The 12,945-nt window shown below is 42.0% G+C and overlaps 1 protein-coding gene across 1 annotated transcript; it reads left to right on the top strand.

The window, feature by feature from the left end:
- The first annotated feature begins 3,571 nt into the window (after window positions 1-3,571).
- igfbp5a (insulin-like growth factor binding protein 5a) lies at window positions 3,572-11,253 on the top strand. Its single transcript, XM_061680823.1, has 4 exons — window positions 3,572-4,251; window positions 8,961-9,133; window positions 10,422-10,541; window positions 10,633-11,253. The coding sequence occupies exons 1-4, from the start codon at window positions 3,801-3,803 to the stop codon at window positions 10,768-10,770; spliced, it is 882 nt and encodes a 293-aa protein (XP_061536807.1). The 5' UTR covers window positions 3,572-3,800; the 3' UTR covers window positions 10,771-11,253.
- Window positions 11,254-12,945: the final 1,692 nt, after the last annotated feature.

Here is a 12,945-nt window from a genome sequence, read left to right as displayed (position 1 = left end):
TTTGCCGCTTGTTTTGTGTTGATACGTGAGAGCCCAAAGGACACAGAAGGGCAAAAGAACCTCCGAATCACGACCTCCAGCCATCTGAAACCTGGAAGATCTGTTCTCGTTCTCACATTCAGGGTGAATGTGAATCAGTGAACAGTGAATTGGTATTTGGACAAGGCCACACCCACAGGGGAATGAACAATTTTCAAACACTGTACTGTGTTTTCTTAGACTCTGCAATGACACAGCACAAGCGAGTAAGGGTGATAGAGTGCATGCAGATTATATCAGGGCAAAAAGCGCATCTCTCCATTTCAGGCGCGTTTTCTCCTGCTGTGTGTTGTCATGTATGGCACATGTGCGAGAAGATTAAATAAGGTCATATGGTTTTATAGGCATCACATTTGACACATTTACTATATGATTGGAGGTTCCAGCAGTAAAGTCTGCCAACACTCCTTCATCAGCAAATTTCAACAAACCATTCTGGTTCACTCCAATGTAACTCATTCAATTTAGATGAAAAAAAAAGCTGCTAGGCCATGAAGTTTAATGCCACTTTGCTTGTTGATGTTCAATCAAGAGACGTTAGGGATACACTAAGCCAAAGAGGTTGCAGGTGGAATCTGAATGTGGGAAAGTAATAATGTATTATTATAATAATAATGCATTACATGTATATAGTGCTTGACGAGCTTATATATTATATTGTGCATTACAATTTCATGCATTATTCATTTACTCCACAGTCACACTCTGGTGGTGGTAAACTACCTATGTAGCCACAACTGCCCTGGGACAGTCTGATGGAAGGGTGGCTGCCATTCTGTGCCTACAGCCCCGACGACCACCACTAAACATCTCGGCAAAATGGGTTAACTGTAAGCTAAAGGAGAGGTCAGGTGCATATAAATCTGGAGATGATGAGGTAGTTTCAGTAGGTATGAGTTGAGGGGAGCCATTAAATCTGCCAAACAAGAACATTAGGAGCAAGGAGAATGTCTTGAGTGTAAGAACACAACACACATGTCAGAATGTTGTTTATTAATTACAGCAGTGCTTTTAACACAATTATTCCATCGAATTATTCCTCTGCAATTCCATCTGCAAGTGGCTCCATAACATTTTGACAGGATGACAGCAGACAGAGTTAGGAACATCTACTCATCTACGACAGTTCTGAACACAGGTTCTCTCCAATCATAACCACTGTGGATTCTTTTTTTCACCAAACACAGCAACTGCTGTTGCTGGAAACATGAAGCTTGTCTCCTCAAAAGATTTATTTTTCATAGAAAGAGTTGTCCCTGGAAAAATGTCTGCTTAAACCAGAATTAGTCATGCTAAACAGGTGCAACGCTCGTTTCCTTGTGAATTTCATGCTAACATGCTTGGTGGGAAGAGGACGCATGAGCACCATCCGCACTTCACACTAAACTTGGATTTCACATTGATTCAGGGCTCATCAAGCATGTGGCAAGGCTGCTGCGTCATTGGCGGTAAGCTGGGTCATGTGGTGTGCTGATGGTGTGCCACATACATGTCAATACGAGCACTGATAGATGCGAAAGGCCACACTGGGCTATACATCCATTTAACAATGGGAAAGGTCATGATCAACATTGAGTCTGAGTGTGTGGATCTCTTTGTCATGAACAATCTTTCAATAAATAAATCACAGGTCATATCAAATCCCTCATAACAAAGCTCAGAGCATTTAGCATCCAAGATTACTCTTCCCACTCCTTTTCGAGGCTTACTCAAGAAGCTCATCCACAACCACTTACCATCTGCAGCTGCAACGTCCCACAGTAAAGTAGGTCAGGATATGAACGCCAAGCTGCAGATCAACACAGCGAAACAATGGGAGAGAATCTTTGATGAGAGCAGTATGGACAAATTGCTTCTAACTTCAGCGATGTGAGGAATTTCATGGCAAAGGGTGTTCATGTAAGATGTCAGAGAATGCGAGAAATCCTCTTTTCTCTCTAATGACTGCAAGACCAAAAAACATACAAAAAGCCAGTGTGACAGACTAGTGACCATGTGGACAAATGTTATGTTGCTCAGATGCAATGCAATTCACAGAAATGACAGCTATCACAACACTTCACTGCGCATTGAAAAAGCAAGCCAGGATTTACTGTTCCAACTCATAATGTGATGATATGTCCTGATCTATAGTGCATGCTCTCCCTGTGCCTGCGTGGCTTTTCTCTGGGTACTCCACTTTTCGTGAGTGAGAATGGCTGTTGTGCCCTGCGATTGGCTGGTGACCGGTTCAGGGTGTACCCTCCTTCTCACCCAGAGATAGCTGGGATAGGCTCCAGCACGCCTGCAGCCCTAGTGAGGATAAGCTGTACAGAAAATGGAGGGATGGATGGATGCTCAGCTTAGAGGAAGCATTCAGTTTTCTATTTTGGCAGAAACAAGGAGATGTAAAACTCCTGATAAGGAGAACAAAGCTTTATATTACAAACAAGGAAAACGTTCACTAAATCAAACAACTTTAATGTCATACAATTTGGAATTCTAACAAAATTTTGCAGGAAAGTATGCATCTAGAGGCACACAAGAACATTAGTATATAGTTGTTGAATGACGGTCATGCAAAGCATCCTCATATCTCATGAGATTTCAGCTGAGTGAGTAAGAATGTGTTTTAGTGGCACCACCATAGAAGGGTACAAGTTGAGGAAAAGAGAAGTATGATAAAGCAGTTGAACGACCTAGGAAAGCTTGACATGCATCTTTGTCATGAGACTGGTGTACAAAGTCAACAATAATAAGGAAAGGCATGTGCATTAAAGAATTTCCCAATGTAGAATTGTCACATCATCAAAATGAAGGTTCAGTTGCATGTGGGCTTTAAAATTTACTTCTTTTTACACTGGTATGACTGGTAACTAAAATGATCATCTGATGAAGAGAGCCTGCTAGCAATATGAAACTATGCCTACACTGAGAACTAAAAGCTTTTAAAGATCAGTTTCTGTTCCAGGGCCTTATGATGAGCAAGAGCACAGAGATGTAGGTACAAAGCTCATATCTCACCAGACGAGTGAGCCTGGAAATAACTGGATCTCCAGATTAGTTTTTGAGAGAGAGAGAGAGAGAGAGAGAGAGAGAGAGAGAGTGAGAGAGAGAGCGAGAGAGAGAGAGAGAGAGAGAGAGACGGAGAGAGAGAGAGAGAGAGAGAGAGAGAGAGAGAATATAAAGGTCAACTGTGATTCACATTAAAGTGGAAACACTATATATATATATATATATATATAATAACACATGCTTTTCTGTCTATTCTTGCTTGCATGCTTGCGTTGCCTTAAACTTGAGTCAGATGGATGGGGGTAGTGGTCCTGCTGAGTAGGCCTCAGTCACATCACCGTCTCCCATCTGAAGGCATGCCAGCACCCGCCCTGCAGAATCAGCATCACAGCGTGCACGCTTGACAAGTGCGCCTCCCCCTCCGCGCCTTGTTTGACATCCCCATCGTTATAGGCTTCGCCTCTGGCTTTTTTTTTTTTTTTTTTTTTTTTTTTAAGGCCAGCTCAACGCCAGCCACAGATTACACATTCTGCTCACACGCAGGCACTGGGGCAGGAAGGAGCGACGCGGGGGGAAAACAGACGCGGTCTTTCTCGCGTGGAGACGACAGCTTTTGCGCGCAATCGGCGCCAGTCAGAAGCGGAGGAAGAGGAGGAGAGACAAAACGCTACGTCTAGATCTATACGTGTACATTTTTATTTGTTTTTTTCCACCGCAAAGTTGAAGGACAGCTCGACTCTCTTGGTTGTCAATCGCGTCACGTGTCGATGCGTTGGCACCTTTGCAGTTTGCACACCTGTGGATGCAGCAAACGCCCGATTGATGCTCGGACTCCAGTCTTTGGTACACACAGGATTCTTCAGTTCATAATCATCCCGCGGACCATGCTGCTGAGCGTGCCCCTCCTGGTGCTCCCCTTTCTGTGCGTCACCAGCTGCGGTGCGTCGTACGTGCCCTGCGAGCCCTGTGACCAAAAAGCCCGCTCCCTGTGCCCGCCGGTGCCCGTGGGCTGCCAGGTGGTGAAGGAGCCCGGCTGCGGCTGCTGCCTAACGTGCGCGCTCGAGGACGGCCAGCCGTGCGGCGTCTACACCGGGCCGTGTACGCGCGGGCTTCGATGCCTTCCCAAAAACGACGAGGAGAAGCCTCTGCACGCCCTCCTGCACGGCCGGGGTGTGTGCAGAAACGAGAAGTTGTACAAACTACTGCATCCTTCCAAAGGTAGGCCCGCCGCGTGCGCGTCGTCACGCTAGTGTGTTTTTTAAAGCTCCCACTGCAATAAGTCATATAATCATCTCAGCACCATAAATCCAATTAGGGGACAAATAGCAAAGAGCTGCATTGAGATGCTCCTCCTTCTGCTGTCTTACAGCAGTTTCCCATCGTTTATTGCGCCAATTAAGGCACCCATTTTACATTACAAACATCTCAAAGCACACCACCAAACAACGTCACCAAAAGTATGAAGACTGAAATAATGACTTCTCATCTCAATTTACTTACAAATACAGGTATACTTACTCAATATGAAATCTGGCGCGGTTTAATAGCTAATATAGTATACTTGCAGGAAGCCATGACCGAATGATACACAGTTCTATTGTACCTTCTGCCATCCAACGGAAAGCCGTTTAATTGTTCTGCCTGTCATTATACGTCACTTGCATATAGATTGAACAAATATGTGTTTGTAATACAATTTCTGACATTGGATAATTTCTGAGGCACCCCTGATGATCTCTCAGGGACCACCAGGGTGCAGGGGGAATCACAGGTTTATAGCATATGTGTCACATTCATGGCCTGGGGGCCAGATATAGTCCACCACATGGTTTTATGTGGCCTACTAAAGCAAACTGTCTACTTCACGTTTCTCATTAAATGGTTTAGTTCTTTTCAAGTTCACAGAAAATCTGTACCAAAATTGCAATTTCTCTTAACTTTTTACAGTATTACAAATTCCTTCTTAACATACTGTACATTGAACAGTAGTATTTATATTTAGAGCAGTCGTCACTCTTTCCCAGGACTTCTGATTTCAAATTCCATTTTTCATTGGAAAATATATATAATAACAATGAAATGAAGGGTCCAATTGTCTATGTAATAATATCATGAGGTGATTATCCATTTATATGATTTTCACAGTCATAATGGCCCTCTGAAGGATTCCATAGCTACGATGTGGCCTGCGACAAAAATAAGTTTGAGGCCCCTGCTAACAGCAAGAGGGTTGTGGATTCAACTAGTTTATTATTATTATTATTATTATTATTACGTGTGAGCTTCCTCCCACAGTCCGTGTATAATATATGCTGCAGTAATGAATGGTTAGATCGCTCTTGCCGGCAGTTTATTTCGTGGAGTAGAGAATAATAACTTGAGGTGTTGACCTCTTGGAACCAGTAAGGGTGATGCGTCGAGTCTCCACCGCCCTTAAAAGATAGCCTAACATCTGTCATTATAGTGCATATGACTCAAAAGCCCCCCCAAATACCCCTTTGTCAAATTGCCCCTACCACTGCACCCAGCACGCCCTGCCCCAGTGAAGTCAACAATGGGTGCCAATCAACCTGTCATCTTCAACCTGAAAGGCACTAGGGCTGCAAGGTATAAATCAGTAGGTTTCATGTGTGCGTGCGTGTGTGTGTGTGTGTGTGTGTGTGTGTGTGTGTGTGAGTGGCCAATGGCCCTGGGGGGGGGGCGGGCTGACCCACATGAAACAAGGGAGAAAATTACAGGTGGGACCTTGTGAGGTTGGCTTAGAGACGTGACATGGAGTCATTTTGTCTGCTAGTGTCAAGCTTTGTGTGGCCCTCTGATGTGTGAAGTCATATTTTATTCATCTTCTACAATTTCTTGTCTTTCTTTAACACTTGGTGTGGCAGATCTATTATCACGTGCCATGTTTATGTCTCATATTTCTCCATTTTCTCCAATCTCAATGTCTCTTCTCCATTTTCTCTGTCTGGCATAAATGAGCTTGCTTCATATGAGTGAAGTAACATTTGCCTGAGGCCCAGAAACATAAAGAAGGACATACAATTCAAGAAGCTTCAATTCCAAGTGTTTAATGTAACCTAACTGAGATTACACTTGTTGGCATTCACTCCAACCTCCAAGCAGACCAGGTTGCCGCCACCTTGTGTGCTTCACTCGCTGCTCTGGCTGAGCATGGGCTGCTTGCAATTTGCTCTGTAACTTGCCTGTCAAACGCTGATTTCTTGTTCAAACAAAATGATGTCATACAGTATTGTATTATTATGTCAGTCTCTCAATGGATCTGTACTCCATGCACTGCCAGCATTTATCTGTAGTTTTTCCATCTTCCATCTTTCAACTATGGGTTCAGTTTTCCTGTTGTCATGAGGTGTCACATTCTGTAGCAAAATATGACAATAGGCGGCATCAGCTCTAGTTTGTAAAAATATGAAATGACCACGCAAACAAAATTTGATGATCTAAGATTTTGGTCTGTTGCATGAATGCATTGAGGGACATTCCAGGTGGATGTGTGCAACCAACCATGACAACTCAAACACAAATAGCGCCGTGTAAAAGTTTGCAACAACGTGATTAGCCAGCAAAGGTCAGATTGGGTGAGGATTAGCAATCAAAGACTTGATGGACGTATAAAGTGGATCGTGCCTCTATTTTTTTTTCCTGAGGGGGAGAGAGAGAATAATTGTGTCAGCAGGAAACTATTTTTCAAGAAGTCATTATGTGGAGGGATGACATCACTGTGATCTACGGCATCGTCATTGGAAGGGCGGGAGCTTTGGAGGGGAAGGGGGTGGGGGGTGTTCATGGTGACCTTGTTTCACCACCCTGTTATCTTTGTAGCTTAGCGAGCACCCACACTAGGCTATGTACCAATGAGATTTAGGAATAGGTACTATGCGTGACACAGCAATGGAAATGGGCCAGTAGGGGCTTAATACAACAAGACGTGTTTAGGTCTATAGGGTCATAGTCACTCATGTGGCATACAGTAATCGCTCGCTATATCACGATTCATTATTTTGCAGATTCAGTGCATTGTAGATTTTTTTTTAAGGTCAATAGAGAGCATTTACCCACCTGAACATATCGGATACAGTCAGCTATATAGGCCAATTGATTTAAATGTGGCAGCAGTGACTCACTGAAGGTCAATTAGGCAAATGTTTCTTGCAGATAAAGCAACTTTATTGAGTACCTTATCTGTTTAAAACACAAGCCACAATCAGAGTTTTATGGGGGGGGGGGGAAATCAAAAATACCAAATACCTGATGAATAGCTAATGTACACACTCATGCCAATATCGACAGGAACAAATGCAAGTAAGGAGCAAAGTTCAGATTGATGTTCTACAAATACAGTACTTTTTGCTGACTACATTAAAATGGTTCATCCAGGAAATGGCCTGCTCACATTCAAGCAGGGTATGCATAATAAGCACGTTTGAGTTGTGTGTGTGGTTGGCGACCTCAGGTGGATAAATAAAATTCCTGCGCCTCGCTCAAAAATGCAGTTTTACAATTGGCATTGGAATGCATATTTTGAAACATACTATTTACTGCAAAGATTTTTTGGAACATACTGTACGGATATGAGCAGTGGGTGGGAGAAGGTAATGGAGCTGAGGTTTGTGCCACTCTTCAAATGTAACATCCGTGCGGGTGTCAAATACAAAGTATTTATTGTAAAAATGGTTTAAAACATTGTATCTGCCTTTGTTTACTGGCATTAAGTGGGCGGCCATTTTTAGGTCCTTTCACGAGAACTATAGAAATGATCCCTGAAAGTATAGTCTTATAGGTCCTAATAGCACCTTTCACTCTCACGAGTGTGAATTCATGAGAATGTGACGTTATGTTCACCAATTCCTGCCCGCTTTATTTACTAAGAAAGCCATACAGTTACAAAATATTCGTGAAATGACAAGCTACATATTCAATTTTATTTTCAAGTACATAATAAATCATAATCCTAAACGTCATCATCTATATGTACTTAGCGAGTTGTGACCTGATCTGAATTTGTTTTTATGGATGTCTTAAGTTGATGTAAAATGCTTTTACTCTGCGCTACACTTCCTTTGATGACCGCTGCATGTTTTCAATCACAGCCATGATGTACACAGAATTTAATGTTTAAATCCTTTGCCCTATGCAATCTGTCAGTTGACACAGTTCAAAGGCGTGCTGTTTTATTAAGCAACTCGCTACTGTAGCTTCAAAAATCACTTCCGGTCTGCAGCTGATGATTTCGCCCAAAAGGGTGTCCTTGTTATGTTGATTAATTATTCAGTTTAATTCTTATTCCATAAACACCATGTTAATCAGAGTAACATGCTTTTGACTAATGTTTTTAAGCTTTGATGTTTAGTTCCCCTTTTCACATGGGTTGCAAGACGAAATATTTCATTTAGGTTCGGGGCATCATGGTGAATTAGTACATCTGCCTGACATTTCCGGACTTTAGGGCTCGAACCCTGGCTCCGGTTTCCTCCAACATTCCAAAAACATGCATGTGCGGTTAAGTAAAATTCAAAATTACACATAGAGTAGATGTGTACCCTGCCTCTCGCTCAAGTTGGGATAGGCTCCAACTCACCTCTCCCAAGGACCAAAAGCATTATTGAAAATGGATGGCTGGTTATTGGCTACACATGCTTTAAAGTCCTTCCAAGCTGCTACTCATCTGTGATATTTGGTTACCTTTCAAAACAGTAGAAACCTGGCATTATGGAGCACGTGGTTAGTGCATTTGCCTCACAGTTGAAAGGTTCTGGGACCAAATCTCAACCCAGGCCTTCCTGTGTGGAATATTCTCTTGAATTTTCTCCGAGTGCTCTGCCTTTCCGCCCGCATTCCAATTTACACAGTAGTTTGTCAGCAGGTGAGGCAAGGGAAAGCTCCTGATATTAGTCATTTTTCTGTCACAGAGTCCCTGATGCCACAAGCCAAGGTGCCCATATACGGACGGGACCACATTAGCAGTCGGAAGGCCCAGGCGATGAAGCAGGCTAAGGACCGCAAAAAGCAGCTGGCCAGGGTGGGAGCCAACAGCAACTTGGACTTCCCTCTGCACGGCCTGGAGAAACTGGAGCCTGAGTTTGTACGTGATCAGCACACACTCACCACTGTGCTCCAGGCTTCATTTGTGTTTTACCCCACTTGGTTTTGGCAAAGTAACCTCCATGCACCATAGAGCCAGTTTCACACTAAACAATAACTTGGTCAAGTTCTGATCGCAGTCTGTTTTCTTCTTTTTGAGTGACTTTGAAGTGGATAAAAATCAGACAGGCAAAACCCAGCAAGGGGCCAGCTTGAGTCTGAGTCCTGCTCTGCCTCGCACGACCAACATCTTTGCTTTCAACTTTGAGTCTAAATTGTTTGGCGTAAAACAAAATGTCTTTTAGTCTCAAATATACTCTTGAGTTTTTCTTTATCAAAAATATGTTTAAGTTTTTTGTTACCAAAAATCTCTTTAAGTTTTTTCTGTGCTAACAAATCGCTAAGCTAAGTTAAGTTTTGGAGTACCGATATAAAAGATTCAAGATTTTCAGTATAAAAAATCTTCTCAGTCTTTTGTTATTGGGAAACCGGAAGAAAGAAGAAAAGACATGAAAAGTTCAGCTCATAATGTACAAACATGAGCCGCCAACGGAGGGACAATTAAATTACAGGCAGCAAACATGAGTTTATATCCATTATATGATGTAATTTTTAAACTTCCCCTTTTGATCTTGGCCAATCGTGAATGAGTAATTTTCTATTTGTGTCATAAGTAAGACTATCTGTCTAGCTATTGTGGGACTAATTGGATGTACTGGAATCACAAGTGACAGACTCGTCAGTATGTCACACTTTCAATGTCTCAAAAGTATTCTGTCAATTGACCGTCTGTTGTCGTACTAGAGTGGCTCCAACTACCGGAGACAAATTCCTAGTGTGTTTTTGGACATACTTGGCAAAATAAAGATGATTCTGATTCAGATTTTTCACCTGAATGTGCCGGTGACTCATGTGCACCTGCGGGCTTATCTCTTTCTGTAGTGTCTTCAACTCGGTTGTGGTCAGAATCTCTATGCAATTTGACACACATTCTGAGGTTTGCCTGTGAAGCCTGATAGTTTTCTCACAGGGCATATATGTACTTGAATTCAAAACCTTTGGGGGATTTATAAAAATAAATAAATACAAGAGGTTACAGCAATTCTTAATGCAAGCATGAGTACATTAATTATTTCAAATGTTTATATAAATGGCAAAATGTTTCACGAAAGTGGAAAATTTGACTTCTGCAAACATTTTAAGCTCTTTGTGAGCAGAGCCTTAAAATGGTGAATGTAAACTAGAGTGCAAATACAAGCAACCATGTCTTCCACTATCTGTGCATGTAGGGGCCCTGCAGGAGACGTCTGGATCACCTCATTCAGAGCATGAAGGACACATCTCGGGTCTTGGCTCTGTCTTTGTACATCCCCAACTGTGACAAAAAAGGTTTCTTCAAGCGCAAACAGGTACAGCTTCGTCCTCCACCTCCTCCATGTGTTTACTTATAAAGGTCCTCCAGGGAATAATACTCTTAACCCCTCACCTCTCCACCTGCAGTGCAAGCCGTCCCGTGGCCGGAGGAGGGGGATCTGCTGGTGCGTGGATCGCTTCGGTGCCAAGATCCCTGGCATAAACTATGCCGGTGGTGATTTGCAGTGCAAAGACTTGGACAGCAGCAGCAATAGGAATGAGTGAGCTTGAGTCCAGCCATCACACGTGTTGAGTGCCAACCAGCAGTCTGATTTGTCACCGTGTGGTCATGATGGACTGTTGTTGTTTTAAAAGGGAAGTTGCAACGCTTGCTCATAGATTATGTAACTGTGGTTCAAAACGGACTGTGTTCATCCACTTTATATGCATAGATTATAGACAATATATATACAGCTCTGAAAAAAAATTATGAGACCAAAATAACTGGACCTTTTTAGGTATTTTGACAATTTTGCCTTTTCTGCAAATAAATACTCGAAATGACAAGATTTGTAATTGTAATTTGGGAGTTACATTTTCAATAGTTTATAGAATAAAACAAAAATGTTTATTTTACACAAACATTTAACTAAATAGCAACACCACACAAACTGATGATTTATCAGTGGTACCCATTTTTTTTCCAGAGCTCTATATAGACAGTTATATCTCAATAAATTAAAATATCTTAGTAAAAGAAAATTGTCTTTATTTATTCAAGTAGTTTATTTCAAAAATAAAACTCATATTATTATTATATATATTGTTACTGTAGACTGACTACAAACAGAGTGAAATATTTCAATATTTTATTTTATTAGTTATTACAATTTACAGCTAACAAAAATCCATATTCACCATCTAAAACATTTTAATAATCCACGAGAACCAGTCAAACTGTTTTTTTGTTATTTTTAATGTAGAAATGTTGGCCTTCTGAAAAGCATCTTCATTCATATGCAGTCAACACTTAGTTGCCTTAATTCCTGCATTAATGCAGAGTGGTATGGAGGTGCTCAGTCTGTGACAGTGTTGAGGTGTTATGGAAGCCCAGGTTACTTTGATAGCAGGCTTCAGCTAATCTACAGTACATTATTGGGTCTGGTGTCTCAGCATCCCCAATAAGCTTCTAACCAAAAGGAAGCATAAAGTGGTCTAAAAGTGCCTGGTAAACAGCTGTGTTGACTTTGAACTTGAGAAAACACAGTAGACCAACACCTAGGGGTGGGCGATATATATCGCTTTCGATATAATCGTGAACATTGCTTCAACGATGTGCAATTTTACGTTATCGAGTATTCATACTGTCTCTAAAATAAAACAACCGAACGGGTACACTGACGAGGAGGAAAGAAATGAGGAAGTGGATGAAAGTCATCATTCCCCAAATCAGCGGGCATGATTAAGTCACGTGACTCTGTGGCAGGCAAAATAAACTCGCTCACAAACTAGCGGGCCGAGCAACCTTTTCAGGAGTTTAGCAGCTTAACAAGTGGGTGAATTGAAACAATGGACCTCAATGGAACGCATATATAGTTTGTTGTTGGCCAACAGGAAAATGACACAGGCCACCGATGTGTGTGCTGGCTTCCCAAACGCGGCCAGTTTAGAAGCGAAACGAAGAGATCGGACGGCGCTGGTCACATATCATCGTTTCAAAATTGCGTGTGTGTGCGCATGTGCTCGCAAGTGTAAAGCTTGATCTTTTTTCCATTTCACTCTTCATAAGAAACACCTTCTCATGTGAAAAGGCATTAAAACTTTGTTATGAAGCTAGTAAATCTAATTTCCCTGACGGGGTTGAATGAAGTATCCATCCAGCCATCCATAGACGACTTCTGCTAAAGATTAGAAAATCTGCAAAACACACTCAGAAAACCCTTGCTGAGTCATTTAGCAAACACAACCTATATGACAAAAGCAAGTAAACCTTGGCAAGACATAAAAAACGCCATCAACTACATTTTCTTTCTGCAGTGCTCTAGCCAAATTTGTATGCCAGTGTGTGCTGCAGTGACAAACCTGTTTGTTTGGTTTAAAATATTTCATTAGGGTTAAATTTTTATGTCATCTTAATTTTTGGAGATTTATTTACATTTTTTTTTAAACAAAAGCTTAAGAAAAACACTATTGTGCAAACCTGATTTGGCATATTCTCCTGTATACACCCTGGACGTAACTTGAAGTTCCATCCATCCATTTCCTGAGCCGCTTCTCCTCACTAGGGTCGCGGGCATGCTGGAGCTTATTCCAGCTATCATCGGGCAGGAGGCGGGGTACACCCTGAACTGGTTGCCAGCCAATCGCAGGGCACATATAAACGAACAACCATTCACACTCACATTCACACCTACGGGCAATTTAGAGTCTTCAAACAACCTTCCACGCATGTTTTTAGGA

This window comes from Phycodurus eques, chromosome 1, assembly GCF_024500275.1.
Source record: "Phycodurus eques isolate BA_2022a chromosome 1, UOR_Pequ_1.1, whole genome shotgun sequence".
Lineage (NCBI taxonomy): Eukaryota > Metazoa > Chordata > Actinopteri > Syngnathiformes > Syngnathidae > Phycodurus > Phycodurus eques.
This window is presented reverse-complemented; position numbering and strand designations above follow the sequence as displayed.